The sequence below is a fragment of the Meles meles genome, chromosome 9 (genome assembly GCF_922984935.1).
Source record: "Meles meles chromosome 9, mMelMel3.1 paternal haplotype, whole genome shotgun sequence".
NCBI lineage: Eukaryota > Metazoa > Chordata > Mammalia > Carnivora > Mustelidae > Meles > Meles meles.
The window spans coordinates 52,706,776-52,726,662 of NC_060074.1; the positions used below are offsets into that span (position 1 = coordinate 52,706,776).

A 19,887-nucleotide genomic window follows, 5' to 3' on the forward strand; every position below is an offset into this window, starting at 1 on the left:
GCTAAAGACACCTGAAAAAATAAATGCATCTTACTTCCGCAAATGCAGTGCTGCAATATTTACATAAAGCTATTCTAAGTTGAATCTTTTGCCAAGCTGAGTATACCTGTTCTAAATTTTGTGCCCATCCAACGTTTGCTTGAACCATATAAAATCTAAGATCTGGCCTTAGTTAGACTTGTCAGACAATATTTCTGCATTATTTGCAATGATTGTGATAGATCGATTGTTCCTTTTCTCAGATTTGGCAATGTGGAGGCTCTCTGGAGATTGTGACGTGTTCCCATGTTGGTCACGTTTTTCGGAAGGCAACTCCCTACACTTTCCCTGGTGGCACTGGTCACGTCATCAATAAGAACAACAGGAGACTGGCAGAAGTTTGGATGGATGAATTTAAAGACTTCTTCTATATCATATCCCCAGGTAAACATGATTTCTTCCTCTGCAGGGGAAGATAAAATTTTAAACATGTTGAATATATGTTTCATTATTGCTGCTCTTGTGCTAGCTTAAATAAGAAGTTGTTTATCACCATAGTACTACAGAAAATCATGTTTGAGAAAGTTATACTATGAAGTCATTTTTCATCTAGATTGAGAAAGACTACACTTATCTCAAATGCCTAAATACTCTTTTTTTCTTAGTTTCTTTCTTGGCACAAGTATTATGCTAGAAAAGTGGAGTAAGCAGTACATAGTGAGATCCAAATTTAGTTAATATATATTAGCTCAATTTAAGAAAAACAGCTTTTTAAGGAGAAGTAAGCCTGTATTTCCTTATTTCACAAATAAAGCTGGCTGAGTTGGTAAGAAATTCTGTTAATGTTTAAACAGAGATATTTTCTACTGCCTGATGATTTCCTGAAGATAAGCTGGTAAATTATGGAGACATTAAAGTGTATATTTTTAAAGAATATTAAATGACATAGTAAATTACTCATTAATTGATATGTGGAAAAGCATAATATAGGATAATAAAATATTACCCTACTTTAGTTACAGAGAGTAGATATGGAAATAGAAGTAAATGTAGACTATCACTGGGTGATGGGACTGTGATTTCATTATTTTCCTTACACTTTTCTAAATTTTTAAAAATAAAGCATACTACTTATTTTTTAAAAATTATTTTAAAAGAATTTAAACGGAAAATAAATTTTAATAGAGAATTTTTAAAAATTTTGAGTTAAAAAAGAAAAAATAATGCGTGAGAAAATTCCATACCCGAGTACTATGATTATGAATGATCTCATTTTTATAATTTTCTAGTATTTTTTCAACAAATTACTTATTTAAAAAAAACAACTCCTGAGAGATTACATTGTTTTTTAAGGAAATAAGATATGACATTGTGAGAAGCTACAAACAAGGAGAAGACACAAGGGTCTTCAACATCTCAAAGTTTAGACAAAGAGACCAAAGGATAAATTAATACAATGGGAATTCAATTGTACTGATGAAATAATTCTTCAAGTTCTGTTTTGATAGTTTATGTTTACACCATGTAGGCATCAGTGACATTATTATGTAACCCCAAGAACAACAACAAAAATTCATGCTCACCTCCTCGTTTTTTTTTTTTTTTTTGAAGAGTTTTCTTTTTTTTTTTTTTTCCCTTTTTATTTATTTTTTCAGCGTAACAGTATTCATTCTTTTTGCACAACACCCAGTGCTCCATGCAAAACGTGCCCTCCCCATCACCCACCACCTGTTCCCCCAACCTCCCACCCCTGACCCTTCAAAACCCTCAGGTTGTTTTTCAGAGTCCATAGTCTCTTATGGTTCGCCTCCCCTCCCCAATGTCCATAGCCCGCTCCCCCTCCCCCAATCCCACCTCCCCCCAGCAACCTCGTTTTTATATTAAAATATATTGCATGGTTTGGAAAAACCAGTTTGGGTTCTGATTGACATGCTCTGATTTCTGAAAGTAGATATGAGGCTGTGAAAACTCTTCTTTTATAGATAAAGAGGCTATAAGTAGTATGAACTTTCTTATTAAGATTCAATATTACTATAGAAAAGAAAAATGAGGGCAATGCATGTATAAATGTGTCATTAGGCAAAGGATTTTTTTCACACGTTTTCAAGCTTCTTGTTTGTCAAGAAGCTATTGTCAGAAACACTATTTCACGCATAGATGTTTTTTTCTTTATAGTAGAAAGCCAGTCCAGCTATTCACAGAGTTGAGTTCAGCAAGAACATGTAAAATTCATAGCAAGGCAGTGACATTTACGTAACCTTTTCATTTTCTTTTGATAATACTTTCTGAATTCAAATCATTACTTGTAGAAACACATAAGCTCAAATATGAAGAAAGGAGTAATGGAAGAAAGAAATGTGTTATGTGTGATTATATACAACTTATATCCGGGAATATAAGTAATTGAGAATAATTGCCACCATGTGTATTATTAGCCATTCATGATGAATATTATTTGTAAAAAGTGATGTGTTAGTCTTTTGTATAATTTCCCGTTGAATGAAAAAGGCAGATAAATGGTAGAACCATTTCTCAAACTGTAATGAAATGACAGGCTTTAGAGTTTAAAGGGTAAGAAGGAACGTTTGCTGTCTCGAACTATTGACTTTACGTTGCTCAATAGGGACTGTTGGTATATTCTGGAAAGTGTAGTTTTTGTGTTAAAATAAATATCATTTAGAAGCTTACAGTTTTTATGAGATGGGCTCATTTAGATCTGGAAAGGTATTTTGGAGTGCAGAAAAAGGACATTTGGGGAATATGCTGAAAATATCTGAGAACTTGCTAAGGAACATTACAGTGTCTCAGAAACTGTCAGCATTGCTGGACATGGGACCTGCCTGCTGTAGTATGGGCAAACTGGAAACACCAAAAACACGAAACAATAAATTGCTTCTCAGTGGAAAAGGAAAGGACGTAAGCTGGAAACCAGAGCTGGATTTCAAGAATAATTCTAGCCCTGGGCAGCTTTCAGATCATCCAAAAATAGATAAAATGGGTTGTATTGTGAAGTCAGGAATCTGTCACTTGTATGGTGTTGAGCCTTTTTTGAGTGAATAACTATTTAAGTCATTACTGATGGTTTCTGATACTCTTACAATCAAAATCATGGATTTCTTTGCTATCATCTAGAATTGTTGGGATTCTATTTTTCACTGCCTTGAGTAGGAAAGTTTGTAAAGAGAGTAGTTGGTGTACAGGGATGGGTAGGGGGTCCATGCATGGACATCTACACTTAGACTTACATCGTTTGCTATAATATACATAGACACAAAAACACACACATGTATTTATGAAAAATTTTGAAGAGCTTCTATTGTGTTCTGTTTAATTCTCCAGACCTTCCTTAATAATCTAGCTAAGGAAATTTCTGTGATTCTTTCTAGAAGGAGCTCCATGTATCTGTTAATTTGCCCAAGATGTTGGGCATCTTCTGTGACGAAACTCCCATTTTTTATACCGGGGCTTCTATCACAGAATCTTATTCTCCTTTTATGCAGCTGCTCAAAATGCAGTCTTTAAGTACTGAGGCTTCATGCGTTGAATTCTGACAACTTTGCTTCCTCTCAATATGGCCTATACAATACTACTTACCTATTTTATTGTTTGGTCTCTGCTTCATCTCTGTCCTGGAAAAAGTGGGTATTCTTTCTCTCTCAAAAATGTATTCCCTGCTGTTGTGGTACCATGGCCAATTCTTTATTACCACGTAACACATTGTTTTATGTTTATTACGTGTCTCTGTATCCAGAGACTTGCATTTACAGTGCTTAGCAACTTCCCTGTCACTTTGCAGTCCTTGAGAAAAAATATGTGTTAAATAATTAGAAGAATCAGTGAGTGACTAAATGAATGGATGCCTTTGAAATGGAAGCTGCTTATGTTTCATCTTTTCTGCTGAATTCTCCATGGATGCCTGGTCTGTACCAGGGGATCTCACAAGAATTGCAGCAGATTGGGAGCCTTTCCCCACTTCTCTGATCTAACCCCTGATTGAGGATTCACCAATAAAGAGAGGTGAAAAGGACTCTTCATGTATCCATGATGTCATTCCTGTGTGTTTGCCCCCCAAAACAAAGGTTCCACTTGCTTACCCGTGTTCTTAGGGTATGATAATTACACCGTAATTAGAGGCCCACACAGTAATACAGTCTTTCCTCCCAAGACTAATATAAAGTCAAACCGACATGATTAGGTAGACGACAACATTTTGTACTAGAGCAGCATAATACAAGAGCCCATAAGCTTGAGATAACTTTTTACACATGTTGATTTTTATTTTTCTCATGACCCCCATTAATTTAAAGTGACAATAGGTTGTATAAATAACTACGTATGTGAAATTACCTTTATCTGATTTTATTTTTTCAAAACATTTACTGTGTGTCTTAATTGTCTGGGCTATGCCCATTAGCCATAGACAACTATTGATAGAGCTGGCGGGTCTAATTATGTCTCTCAAATGGGTATATGAATTAAGAGTAGAAATACTTTGAAATAGTGTTGAAGAATACATTTTCAACATTTGTTTAGTTTGGTTTTTGGCTGCCTTTTTTAGGATGCAAATACTATAGCATCATTGATTTTTAAAGCCCTGTAGGCTCTTAAAGTCTGAGGCAGTTTTTACTAGTAATTGGGCTGTTTCAGCTTGAGGCATCTGATTGTCCTAGCAAATCCTTTGAAATGAAGTGATGTAAGCAGAAACCACTCTTCACCGAGCATCCCATTATAAATGGCAACAATTTTTCCTGTTGGGTCGCAGGTAAAAAGCTTAAGAACTTCAAAATAGAGTGTAGTCATAACACTAACCGTATATTCGAAATGCTGGCCGTTCTATAAATACTGATTTTCTTTTTGGGGAGGTAGATTTCTAACTGTGTATCAGTTGACATAGTGATTAGAAACCGCTGTCCTTGCATAACCTCCCTTTTCTTAATGGACAGCTTGTGCTCTTGTTCTGAGCAGAAAAAAACAAATAGAAAACAGAATTTAAAGATCCCCAAAACATACAATAAAGTTATTTGTATGTAACTGGGAAAAAAGCTAATTTTCCTTTGGAAATACTGTAGCATTTTGATCTGTATTCCAGATAAACAGAAACCACACATTTAGAAACACACCCTTGAACTTATTTTGAAGGTTAACTCTATTTGTTAACCTTTTAAAAATACTTTAGAAAGATCAGTCCATCAAAGGCAGCCTTTGTTAAGCAGCATCTTTGGATCATTATTAAAGTTTAAGACCTATATTCATTTCTATCTCTTGAAATTTTTACCTATGAAATACAAATGTTTTTCAGCCTGTTGATTTTTTTAAAGATAAAATATTTAATAACCAACCCTTTGAGTGAAGGGTCTAATTTCTTTTATAAGTCATAAAAATGTGGTTCCAGGCAGATTTCATAAGGACAGGTTTTGATGTTCCCTGTGAAATGTGCAGCATGCAGATTTTTTTTTAATAATCCAGGGTATCAGTTTTTGTTTGGTTAGCATGAACTCATCTGAAAAGTGTGCAGCAATTCTGAACATAAAGTACATTTGCATCTATGAATTTTGTATTTTTTTTATTTAATAAACAGTTTTTCAGCAGCATCAACCATGGTATCACCGAGTGAATATGATATGATGAGGAAGAAATTCTAAATCATTTTAATAGGTTATATTGTGATAACATGTAATTCATATATCTGGTTGATACCATGAAATGCTAAATGTGGAAGTAAGGGAATGACAGCTGTACTCAATATTGTTGGTATAATGGACAGACAACTTTTTCCTTGCTATGGTTAAAGGCTTTTGAATTCTTCAAGACATTAGGTCAGTTTTTATCATTGGTATTTTTGTTGGTATTTTATGGGTATTTATTTGTATTTTTTATAATAATGATAATTCCTTGCTTCTGTCTTCATTGGGTAAGTATTTATTAAGTTCCTGATCTGTACTATGCCAGGTAGGGGGGATACAAACACAGAAAAGATGTTGCCTTTGCCTTTAGAAAGTGAACTGTCTACATCATCACATTTTACTTGTTTAAATGAAAAATGTTATTAAGTGCTTAGTACATGGGGAGCACATTGTCAAGACTTTAAAGGGTTACTGATGTGAACTGCCTACATTTTCTTTGATTACTCCTTCTCACTTAGAAGCATCAAAGTCAAATGAATCTCTAAGCCTTTTCTAATCTACCTGCTAAGTTCTCAGATGTCTTCAGGTGTCCTCATTCTTCCAGTCATCCCACATTCAGAGAAACTCCTGATGGTCTTCTGGCTTCAAAGCTTGTGGACTTTTCACCCACTTTTACCGTATTGCTGGAGGACATTCCTAAAACTAAATTTCATTTGATCTCTCACTTACCCAACAACCTTTTATTTATTTATTTTTAAATATTTTATTTATTTATTTGACAGAGAGAGAAAGACAGTGAGAGTGGGAACAGTGGGAGAGGGAGAAGCAGGCTTCCTGCTGAGCAGGGAGACCTATGCAGGGCTCCTTTGAACTCTTGAGCGCTTAAAATGTGCTATCACCACTCTAGATTTTCAGCACTTTTTTTTTTCACATGTATATGTGTGTTTGCACATATATGTGTATATTTATTTATATTTCCATATAGATTTACTTATGTATCTAGCTTTTTTCATATTGCTACTAGGAATGAACATCTTTTTTTTATTACTTGGATTCCTTCTTTTTATTCAAATCATTTGTTCACTTTGCTATTGGATAGCTTTTGTCCTTTTACGTATCAGTAGATCTTTATGTATTCTGGTTACTCTGCTATATCCACTGCAAGTGGTTCCTCCCCAAATCTATTAAATGAATTGTAAAAATTGATACACAAAAAGATATCTTTAAAAGGAATTTAATTATTGAAGTAAAATCTGGCTTGCTTAAGCCTTTATGGCTTTAGGGATTATTTTTTGTAAAAACAGTGCCCTCCCATCCCCCCACCCTCCCAGGGCTTGGCAAATTTTAGGTACTCCAGAAGTGTTTATGATTTAATTTAAGTTCGAGTTAGTAAAATACATGGGATTTTTTTTTTTTTTTTTAGGAATTCAGTGATCTCTCTGGGTTGTAATACAAGCAGAATGCCACAATCAGATGACTCTCCTTGTGGAAAGTATTAGTATCTTTATCCATGGAGCAAAAATAAAATATTAGCTTCAACAGTTACATCAGCTATAGCTAGTTAATCAGCTACAGCAGTTATAATTTTAGAGAAATCTATTAAATGAGTATCAGTTCCCATTACAGTAATTCCTTCCAAGTATCTTGAATTGTATTCATGGTCCATAAAGTTTATAAACAGATGCTATAAATTATATTTATTGAATGTTACAAAAATATTGAATTGGAACAGTAAGTGTGGATCATTGTATCCTGTCTTCGATTAACAACTCAGAAATTCAGAGAATTAGCCCCTCAAATGATTTTATCATTACCAAATCTAGGTAGGTTCTAGAGTGAATAAATATCACTTTAGTTCTAATTTAGATTTATTCACAGAATTATCACTACCTTCTAGGATTTAGATACCAAAATTACTCATGCATCTAGTTTCTGCTTCTTCAAAAGAAACATGTGTAGCTCTAGTGTAATCGTGTGTGTGTGTGTGTGTGTGTGTGTGTGCACCTTCTGCACTATTCTAAAGTTTCCAGTAAGTCAGTCCTACCCCACTTGGATTGGATGTCATAACTAATTTTCACTTCCTTGAGGCATGTTCAGCTAGACAAAGTAGAAAATTGCAGTGTTTTTCAAATTGGTATAAATGATCAAGAACACTTGTGTTAGATGCATGGATTTTTACTGTTAACGAGGAATTGGCTAAGAGGTTTTATTTGGTGTAAGAGCCTTTAATATGGATCAGACAGGATCCAGGTGCATACAGAGGCTTTCTCATACTTACTTTCATCTTGTCATCTTCAGAGTGCCCCAATTTCATTATTTAATTTTAGCATAACTAAAATTGAACAGTTTAACACTTACATAATCGGTTACATTAAATTTCAATTCTGATTCTTAACTCAATTGAATGGCTTACTCTGACACTCAGCGGCAGTCATTTACATAAAGTTATTGATGGTCAGATGGTTATAAATTGCAGATTTCTTATTTCAAATACTCTCAGGCTCAGTCCCTCGCATTAGGTATTCTGGTGGATTATCTTTGCCTGGATTTCTATGTTATCATCATCTTGTAGCTATTTTAAATAAAATATGAGTTCAATTTTGGAGTTATTTATTTGCATATACTCTGTGGAAAGTAAACAGAGTCAAAGATAATCTTTAGAGACTTAGGAAACATAGTCTTTTTCAGATCCAATAATGATAGAAGGTGGATTAAACTCCTCAATGTGCTAAATTGAGGCTCCTTAAAATAATCCTTTGCAAAAATAAAAGAGTACAAATAAAAAGACCAGCCATATATTTGCCTACCAGATATTAAATGCTAATGGCAGATTACCTCAGCATCCTAATAATTTACAGTCTTTTGGGAGTAGCATGTTAACACAAATTATCTAGAAAATAAAACTCTATTATTTATAGTTATCTTTATCCAGTGGGATAGTAAGTTAGTGAGAGCTTTGCAGCAAGTCTTTGGTAGAAAAGAATGTGGGGCAATAGTTGTAGACCAGGATGGAAAGATGAACTGGGGAGACAGGGTTAGGGCTTTGCAAAGGAAAGTGGAAACAGTTTCTGAAAAGTAAAGATGCCTGCTTGACAAATAAGCTTTTTGCGTGCTTTTACCAGAAGCAGCATTAATATGAAGTAGTTACTGTTAATGTAGGATTGTCAATTCCTGAAGAGCAGGTGGCCGCCACATTGATAACTGTCTATAAGCCACCTGATGTGAATGCTCTACTTTAGACCATATGCACACATACACATTGATTCATTAACACATAGTCAATGAAGTAAGTACTAATTCATGTTTTAATTGCAGGAAACGTGAGCCAAAATTAAGAGATTGTTATATTTTATAAATAAAATGACAAAATAATGAAAAACTCAGATTAGTATTTATCTTTGGTTAGTTTGGCTTAGCAAGTAAGTTTTATTATTTATTTATTTATTCTTTTATTTATTTAACAAGAAGATTTTAAATAGTATATATTAGCAGTTTGACTTAAGGCATATTCTAAATACATGGAAATATCAAAATATATCAAACAGTTAAATCTTTGTGATTTATATGGTTGAAAATAAGATAAATGAATTTATAGTGATAGTGTTCTTATAACTAAAAGTTACTGTCATAATTGTCATTACTAAAGGAGCTCCATTATGACATTATTTTAATTTTTAAACTGTTTTGTATTATAAATTTTGTGCATTTTTAGTGCAACATCTCAGTTAACAAAATTTGAGAACTTTGACTAATTAGGGATTTTGTACAACTTAATCATTTAGGTAATTCTGTTATTTCAGCATAATTTAATTGAATTTCCAATAAAAAATTCTCATTGGAATTAGAGAATATAGATCATGATTGTCTGAATAAGTTATTAATTGATCAAAATGAACACCAAATTAGACATAACTATATGTAACCTGCCTTTGATCTATGATATATAAACAACAGTGGAAGGAAGGGGGGCTTTGATTGGGAAATAAGGTAAGAGAGGGTGCAATGTTTTTACTAAAATGGGATATGATGTGGAAGAGATTAGACACTTGTACAGATTCAAAAGATAAGAAATTAAAAGCAGACAATTTTAAGTTCTCAATCAGGACGCTTTCCAGAAATATAATGAATTGATTTGTAATGCAATGAGCTTCTTGTCTTGGGAAATATTCAAACAGAGACTCGATGTCTGTCTTTTTGAGATGCTTTAATGAGAATTGAATAAGAGGTTAGATTTGATTTCTTACCAGATATTTCTAACTCTAAAAAATCTAGCAGAGAAACTTACATATCAATGAATAAAAACACGGTATTAATTAGCACCTGATTTAAAATTGAAAAAAAAAAAAGGATTTCAACTCAAAATGAAAAACTTCTAATAAATTTTTCAACCATGACACAGGAAGCCTTGAAGAAGGGTGACTATATATAGTTGTTTGTTTGGGACAGTCACGGTGCATGCCTGTTATGTGGGCATAATTATTAATAGCCTCCTCTTTCACTCACAGTAGTGTCCTGATTTGAACAATAATTATTTAATCATTCTGCTTATAAGCGTTGAATGAACTGTAGGTGGAAGTAACTATCTCTGGAAGAAGCCAAATGGTCTGACAGAGATAGCAATCATTATGGCATTGAACGGAATGTAGACTTCTGTGAAGGCAAATTCTTGTCTCACCAAAATCTAGGGAAAATCCATAAGTCTTTTAGGCTTCTGGACTGTCAGTTTCAAGTAAATGCTCTAGTTCAATGACTTCTCTGACACCCAAAATAAATGTCCTTCTTTGAAATTCTATCTACAAAGAGACAATTAGTTTTTTAAAAGCTATCCCTTTGAAGATACAATAATGTCACTGAATTCTCACTCATCTTGGTAATGTATTGGCCAATATCTTCTTATTAATTTGTGCGATTATAGTAAGGTTACTTTTTCATTTTTTATGTACAGTAAGTTTATACTTTCATCTATAAATGAATTCATTTATAGATGAAAGTATAAACTTACTCAATTCTTGGTTATACCAGCAAAAGAAAAGTTGTGCTGCTATACATATATGAAATCTATCTTGTGATACAAGAATATATATTTTTCCACATAATAAAATGTATGTATGTATATATACATACTTATGTATATATATTTTTCCACATGAGAAAGAAAATATGTATATATACATATATACGTGTGTATATATACCCCCACACACACAGACACACACACAGACACACATATTTGTGTGCATGTATATTTTTTTTCCTAGATTCATAATTGTTTGGGAAATACTGACTAATTTCAATTTCATTTTGGCTGTTTATTATATTGTATTTCCTCTAGCAATAATAAAAGTGCCTTACTTTTAATATACTGGAAGGTAAAGCCATATAAAATTCTCATTTTGATTGAAATATCATTATAGGTTACAGTCTGATAGATTTCCCTACATGTTTGGAAAACTAAGTAAACATGCCATAATAATATTTGCCAGCACCCTTCTTTCCAAAACTCAGAAGTTTTCTATAAAATTATTTTGTAATCTCAGACTATTATGAAATCCTTCTCAAGAGAATATGTATAGCAGACATCCATGCACTTTCTGACTCCTACTATTAAAATCCTGTGGCATCTGTTTGATTTATATTCTTTCAACCCCAGAATTATAAAATTACATTTTTTTCTTACGGATGTTTATGTCTGCTGGATGGTTGCACTGCTAGTAGATATCTTGATGGTTGTGTGTTCAGCAATAAAACACATAAATCGGATGAAATAATTACCAAAATCAAATATTTTCATAGTCATGGGCCCTATTTTTGAGGAAGTCTATGGAATATCAGGTTTAATTATTATTTCTCTGAATACTGTGAATCTGTCTTTGAAAAATGGACATTTTCAGGAAAAGTTGTATATTGAGGTTAGATTTTTTTCCCTGTCAGTCTATAAAGTACACAATGGGAACATAATTTATCATCTCGAATTAATAGTTCACCAATCTAGAGTCTCCACCTTTGGCAAGGAAAATATAATGTCCTTCATTGCCAAATAAAATAAGAAAACTTCGAAGCCAGTGCGTATGGGCTGAAGAACAATCTAAGGAGATTTTGCATAGGCTGTGCTCTACTCTTTTCCATTGGACTTCCCTGTGTTTAGAGTCACTATATTTTATGAACAAAGAAATAGGCAAGGAAGGAAAGCAACAATGAGGTGTGGGCCCTTGGGGGGCAGGCTTCCTGGTGTAGGTTCAACAGAGACATGGCTCAGAAATGTTCATTTGTGTCAGACACCACGGCGTGCGCATGGCAGCCTTTCTCCCCATGGCTGTCAGTAGAATCATTGAGGAGTATGATAGTTATTGAGAAAAGTTACAAATACATATTCTTATAGGAACCATAGCATGAAAGCTGTGTTTTATTTGTAAATACACCAGCATCTTCTGTGACCCACCTTTTCCATTCTCACTCTCCACAAAATTTTTCTTAGTTTTTGAAAAATGTTTAACTTTTTATTAAAGTTCAACATGATTCAGAAACGTGCATATTTTCTAAGTATATATCTCAATAGATTTTCGTACCCCAACACACCTGTGTAACCAGCGTCCAGATCAAGCACCAGAACATTCCAAAGCTTCCTATTTCCCCTGCCCCTCGAAGTCCCTCATGCCACTTCTGGTTACTACCCTTTCATAAATCTGATTTCTGAGATCATAGACTTGCCTGATCTTAGACTTTATAGAAATGGAATTAGACAGTGTGTGCTCATCTGTGTCTGGCTTCTTTTCTTGGCGTGATGTTGCGTAGCTCAGCCATTCTTATTGTTACGTAGAGTTCCATTATGTGACTATAACACTTTATATTTATTTTTTGTTGATGGGAATTTGGGTGATTTCCAAGGTTGGATCTATTATGAACAGCCTTGCTATGAGAATTTGTGTACTTGTCCTTGAATGAACATATGAATCATTTATGTTGGTATGTTCCTAGGAATGTAATTGCTATAACATAAAATTTGTAGTTTCTTTTTCACATAAAACTTGTTTGTTTTTTTTTTACATTCTGGTTTTTTTTAAAAATTTGAGTATAGTTGACACATTGTGTTACATTAGTTTCAGATGTACAACCTAATGATTTGAAAAGTTTCTACATTATGCTATGTTCAGGACAAATAGAGCCACAGTCGGTCCCATTACATTGCTATTACAATATTGTTGACTGTATTCTTTATACTCTGTTTTGTGTTCCTGTGAATTTCTCATTCCATAACTGAAGACCTGTATCTCCCTCTTCTATTCAACCATTTTGCTAAACCCAACCTCCCCTCCCCCTGATATCCAACTGTTTGTTCTCTTTATTTACTATTCTGATTCTGCTTTTTATTTTTTTGTTTTCTTTAAAGATTCCGTTTATGAGTGAAATCATAGGGTATTTCTCTTTATCTGATTGACTTATTTACTTAGCATAATACCTTCTAGGTCCATCCGTTGTACCTCAAATGGTTCAATCTTATTCTTTTTTATAATTGTGTAATATTCCATTACATATATATATACCACATTTTCTTTATCCATTCATCTATTGATGGGAACTTAGGTTGCTTCCATATCTTGGCTGTTGTAAATAATGCTGCAGTAAACATACGGGTGCCTATATCTTCTCAAGTTGGTGTATACTTTTACCCTGAGTAAATTAAATACCCAAAAGAGAAATTACTGGATCATATTGTATTTCTATTTTAAATTTTTTGAGGAAGTTTCCTCAAAACTATACTGTTTTCCTTAGTGGCTGTACCAGTTCGCATTCCCACAGGTAGTGCTTGAGGATTCTTTCTCTACATCTTTGCAAATGCTTGTTGTTTCTTGTCTTCTCAGTTTTAGGCATTCTAGCAGACAGGAGCTGATATCTCATTTTGGTTTTGATTTGCATTTCCCTGATGATAAGTCATGTTGAGCATTTTTTTTTTTCATGTGTCTATTGGCCATCTGTAGGTTTTCTTTGGGAAAAATGTCTATGCAGGTCCTCTGCTCATTTTTAACTGGACTCTGTGTGTGTGTGTGTGTGTGTGTGTGTGCGTGCGTGCGTGTGTGTGTGTGTGTGTGTGTTGAGTTGTATGAGTTCTTTATATATTTTAGATATTAACCCCTACTGGATATATAATTTGCAAATATCTTTTCCTATTCATTTCATTGTCTTTGTTTTGTTGATGGTTTCCTTTCCTGTGCAGAAGATTTTTATTTTGATGTAGTCTCAACAGTTTATTTTTGCTTTTGTTTCCATGGCCTTGGGAGATGTATCTAGGAAAATGTTGCTGTGGCTGAAGTCATAGAGATTACTGTCTGTGTTCTCTTCTAGGATTTTTATGATTTCAGTTCTCACATTTAGGTTTTTAGTCCATTTTGAGTTTATTTTTGTGTCTGCTGTTAGAAAGCAGTCCAATTTCATTTTGTACATATAGCTATCCAGTTTTCCAGCTATTGAAAAAAGACTGTATTTTCCCCATTGTTTATTCTTGTTTCCTTTGTCATAGATTAAATGACCACATAAATATGGGCTTATTTCTGGGCTCTCTCTTCTGTTCCACTGTTCTATATTTCTGTTTTCCTGCCAGAACCATACTGTTTTGATTACTACAGCTTTGTAATATATCTTGAAGCCTAGAATTGTGATACGTCCAGCTTTGTTCTTTCTCAGCATTGCTGTGACTATCTAGGGTCTTCTGTGGTTGCATACAAATAAGTATTACTTGCTCTAGTTTTGCTAAAAAAAAAAAAAGGCTATGATATTTTGACTATGATACTTTGATAGGTATTGTATTTAATCTGTAGCTTCCTTTGGATAACGCAAACATTTTGATGATATTAATTCTTCCAATCCACGAGCATGGAGTATCTTTCCATTTGTTTATGAAATCTTCAATTTCTTTGATCAGTGTTTTATAGTTTTCAGACTACAAGTCTTTCATTTCTTTGGTTAAGTTTATTCCTAGGTATTTTATTCTTTTTGGCGCAATTATGAATAGTGTTATTTTTTCTCTTTCTGTGATTTCTTCATTAGTGTATAGAAGTCCAAGAATTTCTGGGTATTAATTTTGTATTAATTAATTAACCTGGTATTAACCCTGCCAGTTTACTGAATTTGTTTATTATTTCTCACAGTTTTGATGGATTCTTTTAAGATTTTCTATGTATAGTATCATGTCATTTGCAAATAGTTTAACTTTTTCTTCACCAGTATGGTTGCCTCTTATTTCTTTTTCCTGTCTGATTACAGTGGCTAGGACTTCTAGTATGTTGAATAAAAATGGCAAGAGTGAATATCTTTATCTTGTTCCTGACTTTAGAGGAAAAGTTGTTTTTTAGCATTGAGTATGACATTATCTGTGTGTTTTTCATATGTGACCTTTATTATGTTGTGGTTTGTTCCCTGTAACCCCACTTTTGAGAGTTTTTATCATGAATGGATGTTGAATCTTGTCAGATGCTTTTTCTGCATCTGTTGAGATGATCATATGATTTTTATCCTTTCTTTTGTTAATGTGGTATATGATGTTGATTGATTTGTCAATTTTGAACCATCCTTGCATCCCAGGAGTAACTCCCACCTGATTCTGGTGAATGCTGTTTTTAATGTATTGTTCTATGTGGTCCATAACTTTCTTAATTATCTTTGGTAGCCAGTCTAGTCTTCCCCAAGCATGGACCAGAGAGGCTAAAGAATGCTCTTATAATCTTCTACTTCCAGATGCCATTCCATTTTGGTACTGAAAGCCAGATCTTCCTGTCACAAACTTATATCATCTAAGATTCTACATTTTTTTTTAAATTTTTTTTTTAAGATTTTATTTTATTTATTTGACAGATAGAGATCACAAGTAGGGAGAGAGGCAGGCAGAGAGAGAGAGAGGAGGAAGCAGGCTCCCTGCCAAGCAGAGAGCCCGAAGCGGGGCTCGATCCCAGGACCCTGGGATCATGACCTGAGCGAAAGGCAGAGGCTTTAACCCACTGAGCCACCCAGGCGCCCCTAAGATTCTACATTTAATTCTGAACTTTATCCCAGATCAGACTCCTGGGGAGATTAACACTGAAAGGAGGTTTTTTGTTTTGTTTTGTTTTTGTTTTTGTTTTATGTAGAACCTTTCTAATAAGACTTAAAAGATGGTCTGATTTCCCTTTTTTTTCCTGGTATTTATTGGACTCACTTGGGGAAATCCTCACAAATATGTTTAAAAACAGTAAGTAGAAAAGCACCTGAAGGAAAATGTATTAGCAACTATTATCATAAATGTGCTTTGCTTAAGAATTGTCCAGTTAAGTGGAAGGTAACAGGGGATGCCAATTATGGGAAAAGTGGACAGGAATGAGTAAAGTTGGAAAAAGAGAAAGAGCCCTGAATTGTAAGGAGTCAGCCTGGTTTCATCATGGTCAGCCTGGTTTCATCATGGTAAGGGCAATAAGGTTCAATGAGGAAAGACTTGGAGCAATAGTAGCTATCTCCCACAAAGCTTTGAGCATGTTATCCATTGTCTTCTTTTCTCCTATCCTAGGATCTTTGCCTAATATCCCCTATTTTCCCATTCCTGCTTCTAATATTTTCTTATTCTACCATCTTTTAAAACTCTCCTATTACTTAAAATACCAATAACTGCTATCCCTTCCTACCCATTTATTGTGTTAATGAAAACATTAACACAATAAATATTTCAACTTTTTTGATCAAACATATATGAATATATTAATCAAAAGTAGAGTCATAATCCAGTACTAGCTAAGTAATCTAGGATAAATTATGTAATCTCTTTATGTCTCAGTTTCTGCATCTGTAAAGTAAGAATTTTAATAATGTTTATCTTACAGAATCTCAGATTTTTGAGGTTTTTATTTATTTCACAGATCCCATTTTTATTATCATAAATGAGATAAAGAATACAAAGATACTGGAATTGTATCTGAGACATACTAAGAACTTAATGAACTGTGAGTAATAATAAATTTCTGAAGAAAATAATATAAGGAAACCCTGATCTAGGGTCAAATGTTTTATTCTATTTTATATTTCAAAGTTTTTATTTATTTGAGAGAGAGAGAGATAGCAAGAGAGATAGCACAAGCAGTGGGGAGGGGGAAAAGCCGGCTCCCTGCTGAGCAGAGAGCTCTATGCAGGACTCCATCCCAGGACCTTGGGATGAGGACCTGAGCTGAATGCAGACACTTCACCAACTAAGTCACCCAGGCACCCTGTATAGGGTCAAATATTTTATACATATATGCATATTCTGTTATTTTTAGAGAGATCATTATTTAAAATGTTATTGATTAATAACAGATATGTGACAAAAACCTTTGCATAATAAAATAACACTTTTTTTTTTCTTATACAAGAATATACATCTGGCTTTCCTTTTTTTTTTTTTTTAAAGATTTTATTTATTTATTTGACAGAGAGAGATCACAAGTAGCCAGAGAGGCAGGCAGAGAGAGAGAGAGAGGGAAGCAGGCTCGCTGCTGAGCAGAGAGCCGGATGCGGGACTCGATCCCAGGACCCTGGGATCATGACCTGAGCCAAAGGCAGCGGCTTAACCCACTGAGCCACCCAGGCGCCCCACATCTGGCTTTCCTTAAGGCATTGTTTCTTAACTTGGAACAGCTATCACAAACTGCTTCAAAAATATGATGAAGTGTACGAAATCATTCCCAATTATATACATATATACACAACACTATTCTGCTGATTTGGAATTCATGGAAGTTTTAGTTCCCATTTATGGAATTCACGGGAGCCCAAAACCCCAGGTCTAGGATGTTAGCTTTAAAGGCAATAAAGTAAATTGGAAATGTTGAATTTAAGATATAAACATGTAGACTTTTTCTTCTAGGAAAGTAATAATATCTTAGGTATTGAATATGTTCATTAAATTGGGAATTGAAAATGATGGTCTGTAATTTCAACTCTAACATTCTATATTATGAAATAACTAGCTTCTCCAATTATTTTAAAATATGAAACCATTTTCTGTCACCTGCTTAGGTAGATATGAATGGGATGTTTCAGCCACACAGACTAAGGAAATATACTTTTCTCCTCTGACTTTCGACTTTTAAATTAGAGCAAGGCACAGAGGGTAAGAGCCAAAAACAGAAAGGATAAGAGGTTTGCTCTCAAAGACTAGGGGAACAATTACATAGAAATATAACTGGATTGTAGTAGCATTCTTAATTTGAAGGACTCTGATTCACAGTAGGAAGCTGTTTCAGAATGTAAACCATTTTTTTGTCTTTTAATCCTTCAGTCCTTCATAATTTTATCCTCAATTCCTGGTATTTTAAAGTTTGGTAGTAGTCAGGTTTTGTTATCTGTTTGTCTCAATTCCCATTTTCTATTACTGCATAACAAATTATCCCTAAACTTAGTGGCTTAAAACAGAACTTTTTTTTTTTTTTTTTTTTTTAGTATCTCATGATTCTGTGGGTCAGGAATTCAGGCAGGGCTTAGCAGAATACTTCCTTTGCTTCATATGTCATTGACTGAAGTCACTCAGTGGTATTCAGCTGGCACATGGCTAGTCTGGAGAGTCCAAGATGGCTTCTCATCCATGTCTGGCACCTTGCTCTGATGGCTGAAGGGCCGAGCTGTGCTAGGATAGTCAACTGAGGTTGGCTATCTTATCTTATCTGTGGCTTCTCCAGTAGAGTGGTCTCAAGATACTCAGGAAACGGGGCGCCTGGGTGGCTCAGTGGTTTAAGCCTCTGCCTTCGGCTCAGGTCATGATCTCAGGATCCTGGGATCAAGCCCCGCATCGGGCTCTCAGCTCAGTGGGGAGCCTGTTTCTCCCTCTTTCTCTGCCTGTCTCTCTGCCTACTTGTGACCTCTCTCTCTGTCAAATAAATAAATAAAATATTAAAAAAAAAAAAAAGATACTCAGGAACTATCAAGGAAGCTCTAGGGAACTCTTTAAAGCACATGTTTCCAGAAGTCTCGGCAAAAGCTGCAGGGGTTCTTTTGACCTAGACTTGGGAATCCCAACATGCCTCTTTAGTCATATTCTACTAGGTAAGCAAATCATCAATGCAAACTCAAAACCAAGAAGAGATTTTATACCCTATCTCTCAAAGGAAGGAATAACAAAGTATTTGCTATCATTTTTTAATGTGTCACAAACAGATCCCCCCTAAACTTTGGGTCAAGAAGACTCAGTTAATCATATTTTTGGTTCATGGCTATAGCCTATCTGCCTGCCTATCTATCTATCCATCTACCTACCTGTCCGCCTATTTATTACCTTAATCCCCCACCATAGGCAACCATTTTTAATTAGTTTAATTTGTATATTTTATGTGAATGTTTTGCTTAAAAAATGTACACTGGGGTCAGTTTACTTTTAATTAGCATAAATGATGTTGAGGATATGTCCCCATTTTCTTCTCTCTTTTTAAAAAGATTTATTTATTTTAGAGAGAGGGAATGAAAGCAGGAGCATGAGAGACAGAGGGAGAGGGGAAGGGATCCCAAGCAGACTCTGTGCTGAGCATGGAGCCCAATACTGAGCTCCATCTCACTACCCTGAGACCACTACATGACTGGAAACCAAGAGTCAGACTCTTAACTGACTGCAGCACCCAGATACTCCTTTTTCTTTTCTTTATAACACAAACATTATGATTTAAACACCAATTCCTGTTTTCTACGTATATATCTATGTGCTGCAAAGCCCTCAAGGTTGGAAATCTTCTCTATTTCAGCTATTCATTCTGAGATGGTTGTCCAAATGTAGCTCCAACTCACTGCCACCATTATTAGTTTCCTCAACAAATAATATCATCTATTCCCTGTGTGCCAAGCACTGTTCTAGGCAGTAGCAACATATATGTTCTTATAGACTTATATAAGAATGAGGAGGGGGATTTATGCCCAGGAGCAAAGTTTCTGGGTCAAAGAATTTTTGTCAGGTGGTTTTGCAGAATCCCGCAAGTATCTTTTCCCAGGAGCCTATTAACTTTGTACATAGCTCTCTCATTAAATAAGATTTTTTTTTTAATTTTTAAATGTTTGTTCAAATACATTCACATACTTCAAAAATAAAAACAATATAATGAGATCAATATGGAGAACTCTTTTATTTTACATATTTTTAGTTTAAGTATAGTTAACCTACTGTGTTATATTATTTTCAGGTGTACAACGTAGTGATTCAACTATTCTATATATTACTTAGTGCTCATCCTGATAAGTGTAGTCATCATCTGTCACCAAACATTTTCACAATCTTACCAACTATATTCCTTATGTAGGACTTTTCAGC

General features: G+C 34.4%; 1 protein-coding gene across 2 annotated transcripts in view; it reads left to right on the forward strand.

Annotated features, from left to right (window-relative positions):
* Positions 1–19,887, forward strand: part of GALNT13 (polypeptide N-acetylgalactosaminyltransferase 13) — a 554,323-nt gene that overhangs the window by 380,132 nt on the left and 154,304 nt on the right. For both annotated transcript variants that reach the window (XM_046019643.1, XM_046019644.1), the window contains exon 9: positions 243–423. In XM_046019643.1, the coding sequence (XP_045875599.1) occupies positions 243–423 (181 nt within the window). The remainder of the gene's footprint in view (positions 1–242; positions 424–19,887) is intronic.